The sequence below is a fragment of the Eschrichtius robustus genome, chromosome 12 (genome assembly GCF_028021215.1).
Source record: "Eschrichtius robustus isolate mEscRob2 chromosome 12, mEscRob2.pri, whole genome shotgun sequence".
Classification (NCBI taxonomy): Eukaryota; Metazoa; Chordata; class Mammalia; order Artiodactyla; family Eschrichtiidae; genus Eschrichtius; species Eschrichtius robustus.
Window position 1 is genome coordinate 1,809,351 of NC_090835.1, and position 20,828 is coordinate 1,830,178.

At 48.8% G+C, this 20,828-nt stretch overlaps 1 protein-coding gene and 1 non-coding gene across 4 annotated transcripts in view; one reads left to right on the forward strand and one right to left on the reverse strand.

The window, feature by feature from the left end:
* The window catches only part of RAB7A (RAB7A, member RAS oncogene family), a 106,679-nt gene that overhangs the window by 70,928 nt on the left and 14,923 nt on the right, over positions 1-20,828 (forward strand). For all 3 annotated transcript variants that reach the window (XM_068557476.1, XM_068557475.1, XM_068557477.1), the window contains exon 2: positions 19,102-19,162. In XM_068557476.1, the coding sequence (XP_068413577.1) occupies positions 19,110-19,162 (53 nt within the window). In that variant the 5' untranslated portion in view covers positions 19,102-19,109. The remainder of the gene's footprint in view (positions 1-19,101; positions 19,163-20,828) is intronic.
* Positions 1,857-1,929, reverse strand: TRNAG-CCC (transfer RNA glycine (anticodon CCC)). Its single transcript has one exon. It is a non-coding gene; the product is annotated as a tRNA-Gly (tRNA).

A 20,828-nucleotide genomic window follows, 5' to 3' on the forward strand; every position in this document is an offset into this window, starting at 1 on the left:
TGGAGCACACAAGAGTTCGCGTGATGTTTTTGCGTCTGTGTCTGTATAGGTCGAGGGGCCCGCTGAGAACCTAGAGATTTCTTCACGTTAGAAGGTGCTCCGGTGTTATTTGGGTTGGGTTATTAGGCAGGATAGGTGAGTAGGTGTGAGAAGCAGTGATGGTGCGGAGCGGCAGGAAGGTCATTCCAGTTAAAAACATGGCACGGCAGAGTCCGAGGTAGATGAGTCGAGGGCGCCGGAAAGGAACTGGATCTGGAGAAGTGGGAAGCTGTGGGCAGGAGCCTGGTGTGCGGTCAGGGCCATCACTGCACTGCCGCTGGTTCCCGTGGACATGGGTGGAGGGTTCCTGGCAGCCTCCCAGGAGGACCTGGGGAATCCATGTCCCGCCCAGCGTGGTGACGGTGAGACATCTCGTGATTTCTCATCTCTTCTCCGCTTTTGACTTTTTAGTCCTGGGGGCCCAGATTATTTTGCTTACTTGGAGTTTGTTCTCTGTTCATTGGTTGACGCACGTTTGGATGTGTGTTTTGGAGTTGTGCTTCAGCACAGTGGGCTAGCTGGGGCTTATTGGTGTCCCTGAGGGCTGTGTGTGTTTGTTGCCGATGCTTAGTCCTTGATTAGACTCTTGATGCTGTTTCTTGTATCTTTAAATGTTAAGAAAGAGTATATCTTAATTTTAAGCTTTGTATTTGGTGGAAGATTCCCTAAGTCATGGGGCTCATCTCAGGGAGAAGGGTGGAGACTAAAATAGGTTCTGTAATTGAGCTGTCACAGGACAAGGAGCCCCACAGCGCGCTGAGTTGGAGAATGTTGTACTGGATTAATTTCACCAGGACCCAGTTGTAGCTCCAGGAATTTGAGAAATAGAGAGACGTTGGTCTTTGGCTCCTCTGCCTCTTCATTCTCATATCTTCTCAGGAACACACCCACCTTTTACAGAGTCAGGAATTCAGTGTAAGGCCCAAGGAGAGCAAATTACTTACCTCAGCTTGCACAGCTAGTAAGTTTCAGAGCCCTGATTTGAACCAGAGCCTTCAGGTCCCAAGCACTTGGTTGGTCTCTCATCCCCCAAGTTCCTCTTGCGTGTGAGTGAGGAGCAGATCTGACCCCTCTGGGGGAAAGGAATTGGGAATATGCCCCTGCAGCCCTAGCACGCTGACCGGCCTGTGTGTGACCGCTGTAGACTAAGAGGAATCTTGTCACTCTTCATGCTCTCTTCAGAGTATTGCGCTTTTGCCTCTGAAGATGAACCAGAATGCTTAAAACTTCTTTGGAAATGTTGGCTGTTAAGTCTAGGTGATGGGTTTTTTGTTGTTGTTTTTGGTTTTGGGGTGTTGGGGGGGCGAGCGGAATGCAGGGTATTAGTTTCCCGAGTAGGGATCGAACCCGTGCCCCCTGCAGTGGAAGCGTGGAGTCTTAACCACTGGACCACCAGGGAAGCCCCTAGGTGATGGGTATTGTTAAAAGATAATTTTCAAGAAAAGGTAAGATCGTGACTGTCATTTAAAAATGAAATGAACAAAGAACAGACATACATGGAAGTTGGTAATGTTGCAAGGAACCTGCAGATGGATGCACAACTGGCTTTTCCATGGTGGAAGTTTGTCCAGATAGAATTCATTTGTGTAGACAAGAGCCATTTGTTCTACCATCATTCCTACAACCTACAGTTGGTCAAGGGCAGTGAGACCCCAGAGTGAAATAGCCCAAGGAAGTGATCTAGAATTGAGAGTCTGAGTAGTGCATCATTTCCCATTGGAGGCATCCCATACTCTTTTTTTTTTTTTTTTTTTTTTGGCTGTGCTGGGTCTTAGTTGCAGCACGCGGGATCTTTAGTTGCGGCATGCGGGATCTAGTTCCCTGACCAGGGATTGAACCTGGGCCCCCTGCATTGGGAGCGCAGAGTCTTAACCACTGGACCACCAGGGAAGTCCCACATACTCTTTTTAATTGCAAGTTTCCTTACAGAATATGAGTTGATAATGCGATTCTCTCTCTTTCTTTCCTTTCATATTAAAATTTTTGAACACTTGTTTTAAAAATGTTTTTGCTGGGGAGGCTTTGTGAATTGAAGCCCCCGTGGTTACATATTAGGTTTAATGTACTTTGATGACATGATATGAAATATGGTCTTTATTTTAAAGCTGATGTACTTGGGAACATTTTCTTCTTCAAGTATCCGTTCTGAGAATGATGGCCCTTGTGACAAGGTATGGGACTCCTGGTACTCCTATATTCCTAGTATCTGACTTGGAAGCAATACCCAAGGTTTCGAGCCTGTAGACCCTTAAACTTTGGGCAAGAGTTTGCTGCTCTAACTAGCATTTCCCCTGGGTGTAACTCCACCTGTGCGCTTCAGTGTCGGAGGGGTAAATGCTGTGTAGCCACAGTTTTGTATTCCTTTGATCTTATTCTTTGGAGAGGTGGAGGGATTTGGGTGGTGTGATGGTGCAAAAGTTGAAATTGAAGTTCACTGTTTGGAAGAAACAAACCCATCTTTGGAACTAAGGGGCTCTTGCATACCCTGGACAGCCAGCGGCCATTGAGAGTCCTTCTTATGTCTTCAGTTAAATGTGAGGAGGGATGGGCTGCCCTGCAGGAGAGTCCTATTTGGGGGTCTGTTGACTGGAGAATAGCAGGAGCGCTGGGGAGGAGAGGTAGCACTAATGCAACCTTCACATTCGTAGCCTGGCCTTTGGCCACAGCTTGTGTTGACTTGGGGAGGAAGGCTGCTGGCTTAGTGATGCTCTCCACCTCGCCCTCCTGTGGACTCTGGTTGAATCTGTCTTCCATTGGTTTCCACCTTTCCTCTGTTAGGAGGGTAAAGGACACATTTGCTTTTCATCTGATAGAGCTCAGCCTGCCTCTCTGACTTCTTTCCCTCTGTCTTGGTGGCATGTTGTATCATGTGACCTGGGCTTCCCTGCCTGAGATTCTGGAACCTGGACCCTTGAGCGGTGGCATTAACTTGTTGGCACCTAACCTGACCAGGCGTATTACATTCTGCAATGTTTGCTGTACTTGTTTTGGAGCTTTAAAAATTGCCTAGTGTGGAAACAGATTATCACTTACCTGACTGGTTTTTCTTTTTTTTTTTTTTTTTTTTTTCGGCTTCTTGATTAGGAAATGGCCAGGAAGAAATTGTTTTGAAATGTAAGTCTAGCTGTGTGAGACACCTCAGTCACCATGGTTCTTCCAAGGGTGCTTGAGAAGAAAATACATGTGACCACCTTACACAGCCGCATCCAGCTCCTAAGAGGATCTGATGAAACTCTGTACACTGTCAGGAGAAGACTTTCACACCTAATCAAAGGAGGATTTCAAGATTTGGTTGACATTTTCGTAATTTTGCCTTACGCAGGCAAACTGTGCCTGTTGATCAGTGTGGTCTGTGTCTGGTCCTTGCTGCGCCTTGTGTCGTGCACAGTATGCTTTGCTTTCAAACAGCTAACTGAACCTCAGTCTCAGTGGGTTACAAAGGACCTAGGGTAGTGTTTGGACCAGTGGCTCCAAATATTTTGAAGTGGGTATGATGCAGCCAATATCTTGCTGTAGTAGTCTAACGAAAAATTCGCACGTTAACTAATACTTTCTAAAGTTTGCCCTTGAGGAGCTAGTATCTTTACTGTGTTTTCAAGAGTGAAAGAAGATGGGCTAGATAATCAGTAATTAATGGCCATAAATAGAGATTTGAGACGTTTGAGGACTGTCTACTAATGCTAGTAAAATCCTCCAGGGTTGTTTAGACCAGCACCATACCATAGAACTCACTGTGATGATGGAAGTGTTCTCCGTCTGCACTGGCCAGTGCGGTAGGTGCGAGCTGTGTGGCTTGTGAGCGCTCAGAGTGTGGCTGGTGTGGCTGAGGAGCTGCATTTGATTCCATCTAAATGGCTAGTGGCTGCTGTATAGGACAGCACAGGTCTAGGCCAGCCTTTCTCCGCCACCTTTCCTTATCGCACCTCCCTTCTGCCCCACAGGCCTTTTTAGATTTTGTTTCCCCTAATTGTCTCCCCTACCCCAGTGAAGTTTTAATGCCATGGATGTACTGTGTCTATCTGTTTTTATATTGTGGCTTCTAGAGGGCCACAAACCATTGTTAATAACACCCCCGCTGGGAATGTGTGGCCTGGACTAACCAAGGGTTGGCATTATCGAGAAGCTTAGCCCAACGGCAGTACACTTCCTGGACAATTTAGACAATGACTGCTAAGGCTGGTGGTACCTGTGAGTGCAATTAAGAACATCAAAGCTGAGTGAGTTTTTAGAGGTTTGTAAAATTCTCCACATCCTATGGCATCACCATGTGTTAGTAATGGACAGTACTTTTACAAAGAGGCAGGCATTTTAAGAAGTACAGTGAATCTGATCCAGTCAGAGGTAGGCAACCAGGAAGTTGAGTGATCTGGAAGCCACGTTGCATGGACAGGAGTTTAGAAAAGATGTTGGCACTGGTGATGGAGTGTCTGAGTGTCTCTGAATCCCCTCTGCAGCCTTTGACAGCGGAACACTGCACAGGAGGTACTTCATGGTCACTGTGAGTGTGCAGGCAGGAACTGGGCGAGGTGTCGGTGCCACGGAAGAAGTGTCTCTGCTAATAAAAGGTCAGGATAAAATGACTTCTAAGGACCCATTATGGCTGAGTTTAAGGTGATTTGGCTTTGTTCTTCACTTGGCCTTACTTTTCTTTTCCCTATCTATTTATTTATGGCTGCGTTGGGTCTTCGTTGCTGCGCACGGGCTTTCTCTAGTTGCGGTGAGCGGGGGCTGCTCTTCATTGCGGTGTGCGGGCCTCTCACTGCCGTGGCTTGTCTTTGTTGTAGAGCACGGGCTCTAGGCACGCAGGCTTCAGTAGTTGTGGCACACGGGCTCAGTTGCTCTGTGGCATGTGGGATCTTCCCGGACCAGGGCTCGGACCCGTGTCTCATGCATTGGCAGGGGGATTCTTAACCACTGCGCCACCAGGGAAGCCCCCTCACTGTTTTTAGAATCACATAGAACCCCTTGTCCAGCAAGGAGTTGTGAAATAGCCAGCTGAATTTGGCCACTGAAGTTTGCAGTTTAACACTTGAAAGCTGCAAAACAGAAAGCTTTGTTCAGCTTACAGAGAACTATGATGGCCTCCTTTTGAAATAAGAAGTGTTTGTAGTTTTCTGTAGGTAAACCCCAGCCTCCAACCCAGTAACTGACACTTACTGGACCCTCAGCAGGTGTTTGAACTGAACTAAGTGTGCTTACCTTTAGGTCATGGTTAGTGACCACTGTTCCTGAAACAAATGGGGATACGTGACTGGACATGTTCAAGTCTGAAGCACGGAGGAGGCATTGCAGGACATGGGATGTTTTAGTCTGCGGTCGTCTGATCGGCGTGGCTCAGGATCTTGGGAGCAGTGAGCCACCCCCCTAGGGCGCACAGGCCTATACAGTTAACGCACAACAGTAGAAGCGGAGGCAAGAGTTCAAATTGTAAGTCACTTAGTGACCCAGTGCCCACTTCTCAGTTCTGCTTTTTCTTCCATGGCATTGGCCGTGGATCTTCCTCCAGTGACGGGTCTTATGCCAGATGTGACTCCACTGCAGTGCTTGCTGATGTACGACACAGGGCCTCAGTGCTGGTATGCCGCGTGATTTTAGGAAGCACGTAAGTGAAGGTGCGATTTGTCTTAGATGAGTAACTAGGACCTCAGACACATTTATGTGGGTTAACATGCGAATGTAGCAAAAGTCAAACAGGTAGTGTGAGAGGCTGTAGTGATGAGATTTGGAAAGTGAAGTAAATACTAGTTGACTAGGTACAGTTTCTATTCACTGTTAGAAAAGCCCTCATGTCATAATAGCCACTTACTTAGCCACTTACTTTAATGAGCCAGATAGAGCTTTCTCTGCATTATCTCATTTGTAGGGGATGCTCATTTTCACATGAAAGCACATTTAAGTTCACACAGCTGAATGTGCAAGATGGGATTTCAACCCGTGGTTGTGACCCAAAGCCCATAGTCTTCCCATGGCTATTGCATCTCCCCTGTGGTGGGGTAGCCTTTAAATTGCCTCGCTTGGTCACTTTCTAGCCATCCTTCTCTCGCTGGTGTTCAGTGTAACCGTTCAGCTGTCTCCCTGAGAGCGTGGGAGCTCCTGCTTCTGCTTATCATTCAGTGGGGCTGTGGTCGCCAGTGCCTTAAGCAGATTGGAATGGGACAGTCAGAGCAGAACTATAAAACAGAACCTGGCCTGGTGCCTTGCACTTAGATACCCAGTGAAAATTTGAATGTTGGAGAAGCCAGTGATGCTTGTTGGAAGAACTCTGGAGCCGGACTGCCTCATTTCAAATCCTGGCTCCAGGGACTTTCCCTAGTGGTCCGGTGGTTAAGAATCCGCCTTCCAGTGCAGGGGACGTGGGTTTGATCCCTGGTCGGGGGACTGAGATCCCACATGCCACGGAGCAACTAAGCCCGTGCACCGCAACTGCTGAGCTCTTGCGCTCTAGAGCCTGTGCACCACAACGAAAGATCCCGCATGCCGCAACGAAGATCCCGTGTGCCACAACTAAGACCCGACGCAGCCAAATACGTAGGTAAATAAATATATAAAAAAAAATCCTGGCTCCAAGATGACTAGCTGTGTGTCCTTGGACAAGTTACCTTACTTTTCTGTGTGTATACGTCTTGAGTTCTAGGGAGAGGTTGCCACTTGAGCCCGAGCTGAATGGAAAAGCATTGCGAGTGCCAGGACAGTTCTCCCTGTGGCAGAGGTTGGTGCCCGAGGGGTGGGGACGCTTGCTGTGTGCCCCCTGCTCCTTTTACCTGCCTGATGGTTGGACATAATCTACCCGGGCTAGAGCTGAGGAGCAGCGCCGAGGGCTGCGGAGGCCTCTCACGGAGCAGCGCGGTGCGCGAGTGGGCACCGAGTCCCCCCTTGGCCCAGGCAGACCTTAGTGAGAGGCGGGGCTAGCCGCGAAAATGATCCAGGCCTGGGACTTCCCTGGTGGTCCAGGAGGGAAGACTCTGCGCTCCCAGTGCAGGGGGCCCAGGTTCGATCCCTGGTCGGGGAGGTAGATCCCGTGTGCCGCAACTAAGAGCCCGCATGCTGCAACTAAAAAAAAAAAAAAAAAAAAAAAAAGATCCTGCATGCCACAACGAAGATCGCGCGTTCTGCAGCTAAGACCCGGCGTAGCCATAAATAAATATTTTTTAAAAGAAAATGATCCAGGCCTGGGGAGGAAACGGAGCTGCCAAGGCGTTTCTTTATGTCTTGTGTAATCCATCTAGATTTTTGCCTACTCCCTTAAACCTTTACTGCTAAAGGATCACAGATCACTGCACACAAGAAAGTAACATCTCCACCTTTTAAGTGAGAGCACAGACGACAGTTAATACTGTGGCAGATCCAGAGAATGTGCCCTGGTGAGAATGGTCAGCCAGGCTTTTCCTGCTGAGTGACGGGCAGGAGGCTTGAAGTCTTCATGTGAATAAGCGCTAGCCTTGTGCCCGGAAGCTTGGCATCATCAGTGTGGGCCGAGCCTAGAAGAAGGCGCTCGCGGGGGCAGCCCCTGGACCCGTGTCTCCACCAGGGAAGGCTGTGCTCTCCGGGCCCGTGCACGACCCCGTGGGGGTTGTCCCCCGAGCCCTCACTTGCGGGGCCCCGTGGGGAGTGGCAGGCGCACCTGAGACGTGGGGCATGTGGGGGGAGATGAGGCCTGCTGGGAGCAGTGTTGCCAGGTTAGACGAGGTGGCTCCCTCCAGAGGTTGCCTGGAGCAGCGAGGTGGCTGTGCTTGGGCTTTGTGTGCAGCTCAGGCCTCCCACCTCGGTGACGTTGTACTCCCGTGTCCCGCCTGTCTTGGCCCCGGGCCTGACGCTCCACAGTCCGGCTCTTTCTCATCTCAGTCCCCTAGCACTTTCCCCGGGGCTTCCTGGGGCTGTCTCTGAAGCTTACGAGGAGTTGAAAACAGTAAAGTGTCCTGACAGCGTGGACACACTGAGTGCTCCTTCTGAGGCATCGCGTGTGCACTTGTTTAGTCTTGCTTTGGAAAATGTTCGGTATTTCTGCCGGTTGGGTTCTCTCTTCTACACCACTCTTGTGTTGAAGTCCATGTTTGTCCTGCCCTGTGTATTGTTTGTCTTCTTGCCACCAGGCAGCAGCCTTTAGGAGGCAAGGTCCACCAGCATTGTTCTTCGCACTCTGTCCAGGGAGTGCTCATGTGCCCGTGTTAGCACAGGGCTGTAGACTGAAGTCATAAATCCAGCACAGTTAACAGTGACACTTAAGATGTAACTAAGTACAACCATATCTTTTAAAAATAGCTTTGATTGCAAGATTACCCCAGGCCCTCTAGCATTGGAGGAAAGGGGACTATGATAAAATTCAACTGAGTTCATGTTTTTCATAGTCTTGGAAATCCCTGTAAACTATAACATGGAAGTAGGTGAATGTGAATCTCAGAATACCTGTTCCTTACCAGATCCTTGAGTCAGTTAAAGCAGTGGCTCTTGAACTTTGCAGAGTACAAACTGATTCAGCAAGGCAGGAAATTCCACACGTCCTGTACACTGCCCCCAGCCATTTATCTGCCCTCTTTGGGCAGATTCCATTCTGGGTTGGTCAGAGATACTGGCAGTATCTCTGCTTTTAGTGGGGTTTTCCTACAGTGAAAGGTAACTATTACTCAGATTCTTTATCACATCTGTATTTTGATCCATGTCTGTCCTCCACTCAGTTATATATTTGCCACTTAAAGACATTTTGAGCATTAACCAAGCAAACCATATGCGTAATTGAGTAAAGACTTTCTCTTGTTTATGTCAGGGTCACTTCAAACTTAGCATGTCTAAATCAAACATAATTCCCTTCCAAAAAACGCCCGGCTCTTTTTCAGGGTTCCCTGTCCGAGGATGCTTTTCGTTGCGTTGCGTATGAGCCTGGGCGCTTCGTGGCACGCCCCTCGTGTCCTGCCTCTTCTCAGTCCAGTTCATCGCTTGGTGCGGCCCCTCTTTTCTTGACCCTGGGAGCACCTCCGTTCCCCTCAGTCTCACCTTGGCTCTGGTGCAGCCCCCTTGCCTGGAGGTTACAGCAGCCTCTTCACCGTACGCTGGAGGGTCTCCTGCTCAACACTGCCCCCTCCCCCCATGGCAGGCAGGTTGATGGCGTCACAGTATGAACACTACTGTGTAAGAATCGCAAAGGGTGGGCTTCTCAGAGCTCTGGTTTCAGGGCCGCACCGTGGCCTGCTAGGTCCCCTGTGATCTGGCCGTCAACCCCCAGGTGTTCGTTTCTCCCTGCAACAAGGCCTTTGCATGCTGCATGCACTGGTTTTCCTGCCAGGGAAATTTTGGCGTGCTTTTCCTCCTTCAGATCCAGATTCAGGCAGATCTTCCTGGAGGAATCCTTCCCTGACTCTCCCAACTAAGGTAATTACTCTTAAAATTAATTTAATATGTCTCGATCACGGTAGTATTTTAAAGTAGTTGGGCAACTCCTTAATGTGCTTTTCTCACTAGATATTTTTACTGTGTAATGAAAGAGTGTCTATCCCCACCCCTTGGGCCCTCAAAGTGTCCTTATGAAGGCTTCTAGTAACATCTTCCTGCTGAGTTTCCCACGTGGAGGTGGTGGTTCTAAATGGAACATCAGACCAGCAGCTTATTTGCTAATATCATTACAGTAGAAGTCTTACTTGGAGCATACAGGTTATGCATTATCTGCAGACCACGTATTTCTAGCTGTATAACCCCAGTGTCTCAGAGCAAACGGCACCCCTGCGTGGATGGCACGGGCACAGCGGTGCTTGGTTAGAGGACCGCAGTCCAGGGCGGAGAGCCTTTCGAGGACGGCGGCAGAGGTGAAGATGGTCTTGCAGGTGACTGTCGTCCTGTCCTGCACTGCCCGCAGGCTTCCACGTGGTCAGAGGGCCATGCGCTGGGGGTTGACCTCTTCCACCCAGAGGGCCCTGTAGAGCCCCGTCCTCCCCTGGCAGTGCGGGAGAGTGTAGCGAACACAGGGGAGGGAGGCTTGAGTGTGTCCTGGGCTCTGGGGAGGCCAGAGGAAGCTTCTCAGTGAAGGCAGCATTTGACCTTAAGGGAGTGAGGAATAGCTCGCCACAGACAAAGCTTGGTGCCCTGGGAATGTATAAGCAAGATTCAGGGGTTTAGGGTTATTCTGAAACAGCTGTGTTGAATGAAGGGAGATTGGGAACCAGCCAGTGGAAGGGCACGGAAGGTGTGCTAGGCCAGGCCGATGAATTAGGGGAGAGGAGAATAGTGCAAACAAGGCAAAGGCCAGTCACAAGTAAAAAGGAGGCCTAACTGCCTAAACACCTGTTGTACATTCAGAGGTAGTGATCGTCTTGACCCGTTGCTAAGTTCTGTGTTCCAGTCTAATCATGTCTCCATTCCTAGAACACCAGCACTGTCCTGAGCGCCCCGGAAATGACTGGATGATGCCACAGAAGTGGCTTTTGGCCTCTTACATTTTTCTCTCCTTCACTTCCTTGTACCTGCTTTTGGTCCCTGTGCCACCTGATCGTGGCGTTTCCAAACATCTCCAGTTTCCATCTTTCTTTATTGGTGGGACGTTTTTGCTACTGTTTGAAGTTATGACTTCAGTTTTAGTTCTGTAGCTTTCAAAACGTTATTCAGTGATGCTTTCTTTTGCCTCTCCCCTGGGCTTAGAACTTGTAAGCCATTTTCATTTTTAACCCAAGCCAGTCTGTCACACCCCGTCCTTTTTCCTCTTTCTTGTAGTAGAATATTTCCTAGATTTGCTAACCCTTGGGTTGTTAAAGTGGCCACGCTTCAACTCCCATCCCCAAGGGCACGCTGGCCACCCTTAACAACACTAGGTTTTCTTAACCTTCCTGCTTCCCCAGGTGAGATGAGCGGATAAAATGCTTACTAGCCTGGAGACAGTCAGTAGTGAGCTTGCAAGGGAAGCAGTTGGTGATGAGAGCTTACTACAGGCATCAAAATGGTCTGATTGAGCTCAGGCCTCTGGGTAACTAGCCCTCCTTCACGGATTGTGACCTGTGTTCCCCAGGCCCGTCAGGCAGACCTCCCTTCTGCAACCAGCATGACTTCCTTCCTTCCTTCTGCCTACTGGCTGGGAGGTGCTGTTGAGAGACGTTTTTTATTCACCTTACAACATTTTATGGCTGTTTCCTGATACTTTAGAACCCTTGCACAGTGCCTTTTAGCCACTGGAATTGAAGTTGTCTGGATGGTATTATTGGTTGAAAATTCTGATCTCATTCTGACTTTTCTCTTTCCTTCTTAAGCTTCTCTGGGATGGGAATCCAAATTAATATTTGTGTTACCTTTTTCTCTCTCAAACTGATGTTAAAAGAAGTTACCTGTGGGACTTTCCTGGTGGCTCAGTGGTAAAGAATCCGCCTTACAATGCAGGGGACGCATGTTCGATCCCTGGTCAGGGAAATAAGATACCACATGCCACGGGGCAGCTAAGCCTGCGCACCACAACTACTGAGCTCCTGTGCCTAACTAGAGCCCGCGTGCTGCAAACTACAGAGCCCATGCGCCCTGGAGCCCGCGCGCCACAACGAGAGAAGAGAAAACCCTCATGGCACAACTAGAGAGAAGTCTGCACACCACAACGAAGAGCCCACGTGCCACAGCGAAAGATCCTGTATGCCACCACTAAGACCCAATGCAGACAAAAATAAATAAATAATAAATCTTAAAAAAAAAAAAAGTTACCTGTTCTTATCAAAACCCTAAGATAATTTTTTATTTAGGCCTCCTTTTTAAGTGGTATTTGCTAGACACTTCTAACCTCAGATTTCTGCGGTGGCAAAACTAACACGCCTGCTTGCCCCGCAACCAGAGGCTGATTATCACAGATGGCCAGAGATGATTACCAAGCCTTATTAATCAAGTCTTGATTTCTCTTCCAGATACTCCTTGTGTGTTAAAAGTGTGAATTGCATTTACAGTTTTTACTACAGGAAATCTCAGGTGTTAACAAAAGTAACGAGACCAGTGTTATGAACCTCCCTGCCTCCCCCCGGTGACTCAGCCTCAGTTATCATCTCGCCCCCGTCTTTGGCTGTGCACGTGGTCTCACCCTGTAGGTTATTTGAAGCGTGAAATGCCGTTATGATCTTGGTGATCAACCCAGTGTAGTGGCTGAGATGAAGGTCTTTGTAATCAGTCCTGGGCTCCAATCTTATGTCTGAATATTTTTAGAAATGCAGTGACCACTTATGAGCTTCTGTTTCCTCATCTGTTAAGTGGGAATTCAACCCTATGGGCTTGTCCTGAGGATTAAGTAGACGACCTCACTGAGGCCTGGGGTGCAGTTCACTAGCTGGAATTTGCTTCTTGCTGTTTCATGGGCTGTGCCCTTCCACTCTTTAGGTCCTAGTCTGCTTCCTCAGTTTGGAAAGTTAGAAAAAAGAGTCTGGGGGCTTCCCTGGTGGCGCAGTGGTTGAGAGTCTGCCTGCCAATGCAGGGGACACGGGTTCCATCCCTGGTCCAGGAAGATCCCACATGCCACGGAGCAGCTAGACCTGTGAGCCACAACTACTGAGCCTGCGCGTCTGGAGCCTGTGCTCCGCAACAAGAGAGACCGCGATGGTGAGAGGCCCGCGCACCGCGATGAAGAGTGGCCCCCGCTCGCCGCAACTAGAGAAAGCCCTCGCACAGAAACGAAGACCCAACACAGCCATAAATAAATAAACAGATAGATAGATTTAAAAAAAAAAAAAAAAAGAGTCTGCCTACAACAGACACTACTGCTCAGCTTGACGACCAGCACGGTAATATTATGTGAGTTCAGATGCCTTCCCCGTCTCTCCACGTAACCTTCTCCAAAACTTTATCAGCAGACATCGCTTGCCTCCCTCTCTCGAGCCTTGAAGTCCATCAGTTTGGAGAGCAAGAAGACTGCTGGGTTTCTCTAATGGTCAGGAACAGAGCCCAGACTCTTGGAAGGCAGTGGGGTGCTGGTTAAAGTTGAGAATGGTACTTTTATTCTGCTCAGAAGCCTACAACTTGTGAAGTCTGTGTCCCAGTGTTGCTTCCTTTGCGATGTTATATTTAGACCATGTGTGCAGTAAATCACATTCTAGTAGGTAAAATAGGCAGAGACCATCAGACAACTGAGAAATACGTGGTGGAGATGTTTGACTCTACTAATGTAAGGAGTACAGATAGAACCCGTTGACCCTCATTTCTAGCTGTCTATCTGATTAACAGTGATTTGTGCTAATGATAGCTGGGGGTGGTGAAATTGGAATACTAGTTCATTGCTGGCGCGGGTGGAAATAAAGTTATTCTGGAAACTAATTTGTCAGCGTATTTCAAGGGCCTTTCAAATATACTTATACTATTTAGCTGAGTAATAACTCATTTGTGAGTCTGATCAGATTGTATACATAGGTTCATCTCATTATAACTAAAAGCAACCACTTAATAACAAAGGAGTGGGATTATCCATATGCTGAAGTATTATCAGCCTTAATAGCGTGGGAAGATATTTAATGTAGAAAAAAATGGGATGCAAAGTTATGAACAGTATGATCTCAACCGTTGGAAGGAAAACTGGAAAGACTTATACCCTGATGCTAATAGTGATTGCTTCTAAGAGATGGAACTGTGTTTGGCCTTTGTCTTTGCTTCATTCTTTTGTACTTTTCTGAATGTTGTACAATTCAGTACTTCAATGGGGGCAGAAAAGTCAACTGTCTGGTTAGGCTGTAGCTGTTAAAGGTAGGCAACTTGGAAACACAGACCAAGTAAAAATGTTAATGGACTATAGAAAATCAATTGGTTTAACTGTCCCAGCTTTGTTGAACCTTTAGCACTTGTTCAAATATTTTGTGCCATCATTGGTTTTGTATCAGACACACATGTAAACCAGAACAGCAGTTTTGGACCTCACGTCACTGATTTCCAAACCTCGTGTGTGTACCTCAGTCCCCAGAGGGAGCTTTTTTAAATGCCTAGCTGCTGGTGAACCAGGGGAAAGCTGGTATTGCCGAGTGGCAGGGCAGTCAGGTGTTGGGTCTGGGCTTGCACACCTGATCACTCCAGCTCTGCCACTGGATTGCTGTGTGACCTTGGACGTGATGACACCTCGTTCAGTTTCACCCCCTGCGTTTTACACTGTTGTCTTGACGGCTTTGCAGACACTTTGCTCTCACCTCCTTGGCCCTGCATCTCCCTGTAGAGCCTCACCTCCACTTGAGCATAGGCAAAGTCATCCTACCTCCAAGAACTCAGACTTGGCGGTGGCCCGCTGACCCCCAGCTTCCTGCTCTTCCCCACCCCAGCCCTTTATCCTCCTTGCCCTCCGCTGACCCCTCTCCGTCAGTCCCTTTCTGTCCTCACTGACCCTGCCGAGCCCAGAGTTGGGAACAGTATTTTCCTGATGTTTTTACCTGCTTGGGGCGTCCTTATTTTGTCTGCCTTTATGGCCAGCTGGCTGCTGTGCTTCAGCAGTGAAGAAAGCGGCAACTCCAGCTGATGGGGGGAAGTTCTGGTTTTTGATTCATTACACGGGAAACACTGTACGTGAGGGGAAGACTCGATTCAGCGTATGGAATAGTTAGTGTTTGTTCTAAAAAAATGCTTGTTCTTCCAAGGAAGAATGCACCCCAGAGCACACTGATCAAGTTTGGTTTGATAGTAGAAGGAAGGAAGTGTGTTCTGAATATATCTTATTCTAGAAAGGCTTTTAGAGAGCTTCCTGGATTAATGGATGCTATCTAAAATGTTCGTTTCCAGGCAACAGGGGTTAGGGACCTCATACAGCTCCCTCCGTTCTCTCTGCCTGCTTCCCTTTCTCCTGTAAAAGTGTAAAAGGAAGTGGTCTGTGCATTGAAGAATGGTTTTCCACTTAGAAATTTCTAACTTGGTAGGATTTTTAAAAGTAATTTCAGTCTTCGAAAATTCATGAAGGTGGTGATGGAAATGGGTAACAGAAAGCAGAAACTGCCAGTGAAGGTTTTAAAGCCACTGCTTCTTGTGGCAAAAGTTGTGTTCAGGGTTTCGTTTGGTTTTGTTTTTTTCTTAGCTCTTTTCTAGAAACAAGTGCCCCATTCTTGGTCCTGGAGAACATTAAGTACAAAAACATAGCTCTTAGCTTCTGCCAGTTTAAAGCCATCAGCGTCCTGGTGAAGCCAGCCGGGGGTTTCCTCCGGGCCGGCGCCCCGTTTGCAAAAGCCCGACTGTTCACAGGCACTGAGCGAAGAGGAAAGTCTGCCTTTAGGTGCACCTCATGGCGAACAGGAATATTCTTTTTTTTTTTTTTTTTTAATTAATTTTTTAATTTATTTCTGGCTGTGTTGGGTCTTCGTTGCTGCGCGCGGGCTTTCTCTAGTTGCGGTGAGCGGGGGCTACTCTTTGGTGTGGTGCGCGGGCTTCTCATTGCAGTGGCTTCTCTTGTTGCGGAGCACGGCTCTAGGTGCGCGGGCTTCAGTAGTTGTGGCTCGCGGGCTCAGTAGTTGTGGCTCGCGGGCTCTAGAGCGCAGGCTCAGTTGTTGTGGCGCACGGGCTTAGTTGCTCCGCGGCATGTGGGATCTTCCCGGACCAGGGCTCAAACCCGTGTCCCCTGCATTGGCAGGCAGATTCTTAACCACGGCGCCACCAAGGAAGCCCCAGGAATATTCTTGCAAGCAGAAATTTTACCTGAAAAATCAACGGGTAAACATTTTCCTCCAAAATGGAAATAGCTTTTTGAGTTTAAAAGACGTGCTCTTCACACGAGTATAAAGAAAACGCAATCGTCTGGAATCCCACCACCCAGGAAAACCTGCCTATCTTGTGTGTATTCCTTTCAGCTTCATACACAGCCATTCTTACATTACAGCTTTACTCCTGTGGGGATCTCTTGTGGAAGGTGAGGTTTAAGGATGTGAATTCTGGCTCTCACCACTTGGTAAACGGTTCATCCTTTTGCTGCTGAATTTTGTTAACGCCGGACGTGCCGAAATTGTTCCTTTCTGGAGTCTCTTCTGTTTATTCCAGCCCATGGTGTTCATACTGTATTTTCATAACATACTTTCCAAGACTGTTAGGCAAATCCCTGTCATTACTCTTTTTTGAGAGGAATGGGAGGGACTCTTGTGCATTTATTTTTATGAATAAAGTTATAATTACTTCATCAAATTCCAAAAAAACCCTTGGAATTGTTAGGGAAGAATTCCTATCTTTACATTAAGGCTTCCTATTGGAGGTATCTCTTCATTTATTCAGATTTTGTCTCAGTAAAATTGTCATTTTTCTCATTTAGATGCCGTATGCTGTTAATCATTGCAACAGTGGTTGCAGTGTAAATTTGGAAAATCCTTCAGGAAAGTGAATTAGCACAAGTTATGAAAATGTTTGTACTTTTGACTCAGTTACCCCATTCCTAAACAATACCCGTGGGTTAAGGTGGACAAAACCCTTTCCTGTGAGTGAGAATTTGCCCTTTGTTTAACTTTCTAGCTGTTTCCCTGGGAACCCCACTAAAGGCAGCGCGGTTTGTCATAAAATGTCTCCTGGTTGGTGACTGCATCTGCCAGATGGGGAGGGGCTGTGAGTACCTGATGGGCCCCAGGCCCACTGGAGCACAGTGGCTCTCGCGCTGGACGTGTCCCCCGTGGGGAGCCCCTCCAGGAATGAGGGCTCAGAGTCAGGGTGGTGAGTCCAGGCCGCCTCCCTGTGCCTGAGCTGTCTGCGGTGTGGGCTGTCGCGAGGACAGCCAGCGAGCTGTGTTCCTCAGGGCCGGCGTGGCCTGCGATAGTCTCGTGAGTTTGAGCCTGAGAGACCTCCCCAGCGGTATTGCTGCGGCCCAGGAAAATGACCCCACATGTGGAAGTTCAGAGCTGTTCCTTATAGCGTTGTTTTCCCCAGATTTTTGATATATTAAACAAAAGGTAGGAATGGGTATTAAAATGCTTAATTCACTCAAAGAAATATTAGACACTGAGACTGTCATGGAAGCAAGTACTGGAAAACAAGGCTAAATAGTAACATGGGAGAGACAGAATACCGGGTTGTGTGCGGGGCTGGGCGAGCTCTGATGGGGACTCGGGACTTCCCGGCTGCGCCCTCCGCTGGGTTCTGGGGCTTCTGTGACTGGGTGTGCAGGTGAGGAAAGACGCTCAGGCGTCGTGCTCTGCTGCCCAGGAGGGTCAAGGTGGCCACACGGGCCCACCTGCCACCGCTGTGAGCAGAAACCTGAGAGGACACAAACGTGAGGTCTGTCGTGTGGGAGCAGGATGGGTGAAGTGTGTTTCTTATTTCCTTCTAATATGAAATAATACTCGATGCACCGTGAACCTTACTAAACCAGGTCATGGAAATCCCTTTTCCCATTCTCAAAATCAGTGACTTAAATATTCTTTAAGAATTCTTTGTAAATCTCACCTTCTTTTCATACCTTTCCTTAATTTGCCCTTTGGATTTGAAACTTGTCCCAACTGTCATAATCTGATCTCTAGCCCAAAATATGGTACCAGACCTTGGGATGAGACTCTTAAACTTTGGTCAAGGTAGTCCCTAGGGAGGAAGGTAGGGCTGTGGATCTCATGGGTGATCATGGGTGATTGGGGGTGTGTACCTTCTAACTGCAGAGAGAAAAAACCAACACCAACCCTAGATCTGATGGAAGACCAAAGGAAGCAGGCAGAACTCGGGCTTGTCTTGTGCCGCCCCCAGCTAGCACTGGTGAGCGCTTCATAGACAGAAGCTGGCGTCTGCAGAGACGGCACAGACACGAGGCTTTGGGCTCTGAGACAGCTTGCCCCAGGCTGGGTCGTGGCGCCTGCTAACTGCCTCTGGTCTGACTCCCGTTCCCACACCATTTCTGAAGCCGTGGAAGACACCACTTTCGGGAGTGCAGGGCTCGCCATCTAATCCCGCCCGTACTTTGCTTAAGTATAAACACTCAATTTCCCCCAGCTCCACGGAAGGTAGGAGTCGGATATTGCCCCGTAACTGTTCGTGGTAGTCTCCTGCCCTGGCTACTTCAGCGTCTCCTGAGGATAATGGCCAAGGCTAGAGGTTCTCAGAAGGCATAGGTGTCATTTCTGAGGCTCACGTGCAGTCATAAACTCCTGATTCTAGAGGAGGTTGCAGCTCTCTCCTGGGGATCGGCTGCCTGAGCAGTGCTCCTCTGGCAGTTTTTAGTTAAGTCACTGACATTGGGGTCCAGAATTTAGGACTCCTGCTTTCCTGAAAGTTGTTCATCTTCTGAAAGTTACTGGGTCAGGCCCTGAGGACTGAGGGGCAATTAAGACAGGAGGCCGGTGTTGATAGGTAAATTGACCAGGCGGTCACGTGGTGGCAGGGAGTTGAGCACAGATTAGGCCTCTGACGTGTTGTCTGGTCGAGGCTGTGGAAGGCTACCTGAAAGGCTTTCTGGGGAAAGGTGGTCTCAAGAGCTGCGAAGTCAAATATTAATTTGTGCATTAACCCAATATTTGATAATTCTCTACTTGGCACTGGAGAATAAAACCGTGGGGAATAAAACTGTTTTCACAGAAATTATTAGGAAAGGGAGAAGAGAAATGAATGTAATACGTTAAAATGTCAAGTACAGTTGACCCTTGAACAGCACGAATGACGCGACCCTGCTTGGTCTGGTCGATACTGTGGATGCGGGACCGCAGATGCGGAGGGCCGACTGTAAAGTTATAAGCGATTTTCAACTGAGTGGAGGGTCAGTGCCCCTAACCCTTGAGATGTTCAAGAGTCAACTGTAGTGGTAAGTACTCTGAAGAAAAATAAGGCAGAGTAAAAGGACAGACAGCAAACGGGGAGAGGGTGTGCTGCTTTACTTCACATAAAGTGGTCACCTCCGAGGAGTGATGTTTGAGCAGAGACCTGCCTGAAGCAGGACCCAGCTGTTGAGTAAATGGAGCATTGATCCAGCATCCAAGTGGAAGAATCGTTCCTTCAGACTCCTCCCAGGGGCGGGATGGCCGAGCTCTTGGGTCCAGAGTTCCAGTACTGATGCTGTGTTCTGTCGAAGGCCCTGGGTGGCGGGGAGCAGCCGGCGGAAGGGCTCAGGCGCGGTGCTCTTGGGGCTGCGAGACGTTCTGTGCCCAGGGGGGTGGGCCCCCTGGGTGTTCCCTTCCTGCTCACGTGCGCTCTCCTCTCTTCCAGCTTGAAGGATGACCTCGAGGAAGAAAGTGCTGCTGAAGGTCATCATCCTGGGGGACTCTGGGTAAGTGTCCCTCCTGCACTGGGGCGAGCACGCTGGCCTGGACTTACACTCCACCCGCTTGGAGCTCATGCCCTGTGTGCTGACATTTGCTGCTTCCATCTCTAACAGCCGTGCCCTTAGGGCCCTACGTTTCCATGCTCTTAGGAGCACAGCAACAATCTGAATGACCCCTGGTCAGGTAGTCCTTTGTGCCCCAATTTGGGCAAAAGGGTGGCTGTTTGAACTCAATTAATGATAGTTTCATGGGGGACTTCCCTGGTGGCACAGTGGTTAAGAGACCGCCTGCCAGTGTAGGGGACACGGGTTCAAGCCCTCCCCGTGGCTCCGGGAAGATCCCACATGCCGCGGAGCAACTAAGCCCACAAGCCACAACTGCTGAAGCCCACGCGCCTAGAGCCCGTGCTCCACAACAAGAGAAGCCACCGCAATGAGAAGCCCGCGCACCGCAACGAAGAGTAGCCCCTGCTCGCCGCAACTAGAGAAAGCCCGCGCGCAGCAATGAAGACCCAGCGCGGCCAAAAATAAACAAGCAAACAAACAAATTTATTTAAAAAAAAAAAAGAATCCGCCTGCCAATGTATGGGACACGGGCTCGATCCCTGGTCTGGGAGGATCCCACATGCCGTGGAGCAACTAAGCCCGTGTGTCACAACTACTGAGCCTGCGGCTCTAGAGCCTGCGAGCCACAACTACTGAGCCTGTGTGCCACAACTACTGAAGCCCGCGTGCCTAGAGCCCGTGCTCCACAACAAGAGAAGCCACTGCAATGAGAAGCCCGTGCACCACAACAAAGAGTAGCCCTTGCTCGCCGCAACTAGAGAAAGCCTGCGTGCAGCAACGAAGACCCAAAGCAGCCAAAAACAAAGAAAATATATTAAAAAAAAAAAAAATTTCATGGAATCCCTTTCCCAAGCTGGTTAGACTAGGGAGCGCTGTTTATGTAGGCTTGTTGCCGTTGGCGCCGTGTCCACGAGATGGAGGTTTGGGGTGCGCTGTGCAGCACACGCAGACCCCAGAGACACCACGGGCTTGGTTCTGGACCGCCGCGACGAAGTGGGTATTGCAGTGAAGGGAGTCACGTGAACCTTTTGGTTTCCCAGGGCATATAAAAGTTATGTTTGCACTATACTGTAGTCTCTTAAGTGTACAATAGCCTTATGTCTAAAAACAGTGTACACACCTCAATTTAAATGCTTTTATGGCTAGAGAAATGCTAACCATCATCTCAGCCTTCAGGGAGTCGTAATATTTTTGCAGTAGTAACATCAGAATCACTGATCGTCGTAACAAATACACTAATGAAGAAGTTTGAACTATTGCGAGAACTAACAAAATGTGACACAGACATGAAGTGAGCAAATGCCATTGGTGTCTGCTGGTGTCTGCAGAGACCGCACAGACACGAGGCTTTGGGCTCTGAGACAGCTTGCCCCAGGCTAGGTCGTGGCGCCGATATGACCATTACGGCCAGCTCGACACAGGGCTGCCACAGACCTTCAGTCTGTAAAAAGCGCAGCTTGCGCAGAGTGCATTGAAGTGAGGTACGCCTGTGTCCTCCTCCTGCTGTGCCTGAGTCAGTAGAGCCTGGGACTGGAGAACTGGGTTTGGGTCTCAGATCTGCCGCTAACCGGGTAACTAACTAGTTCTTTCATCACTGTTAAGATTC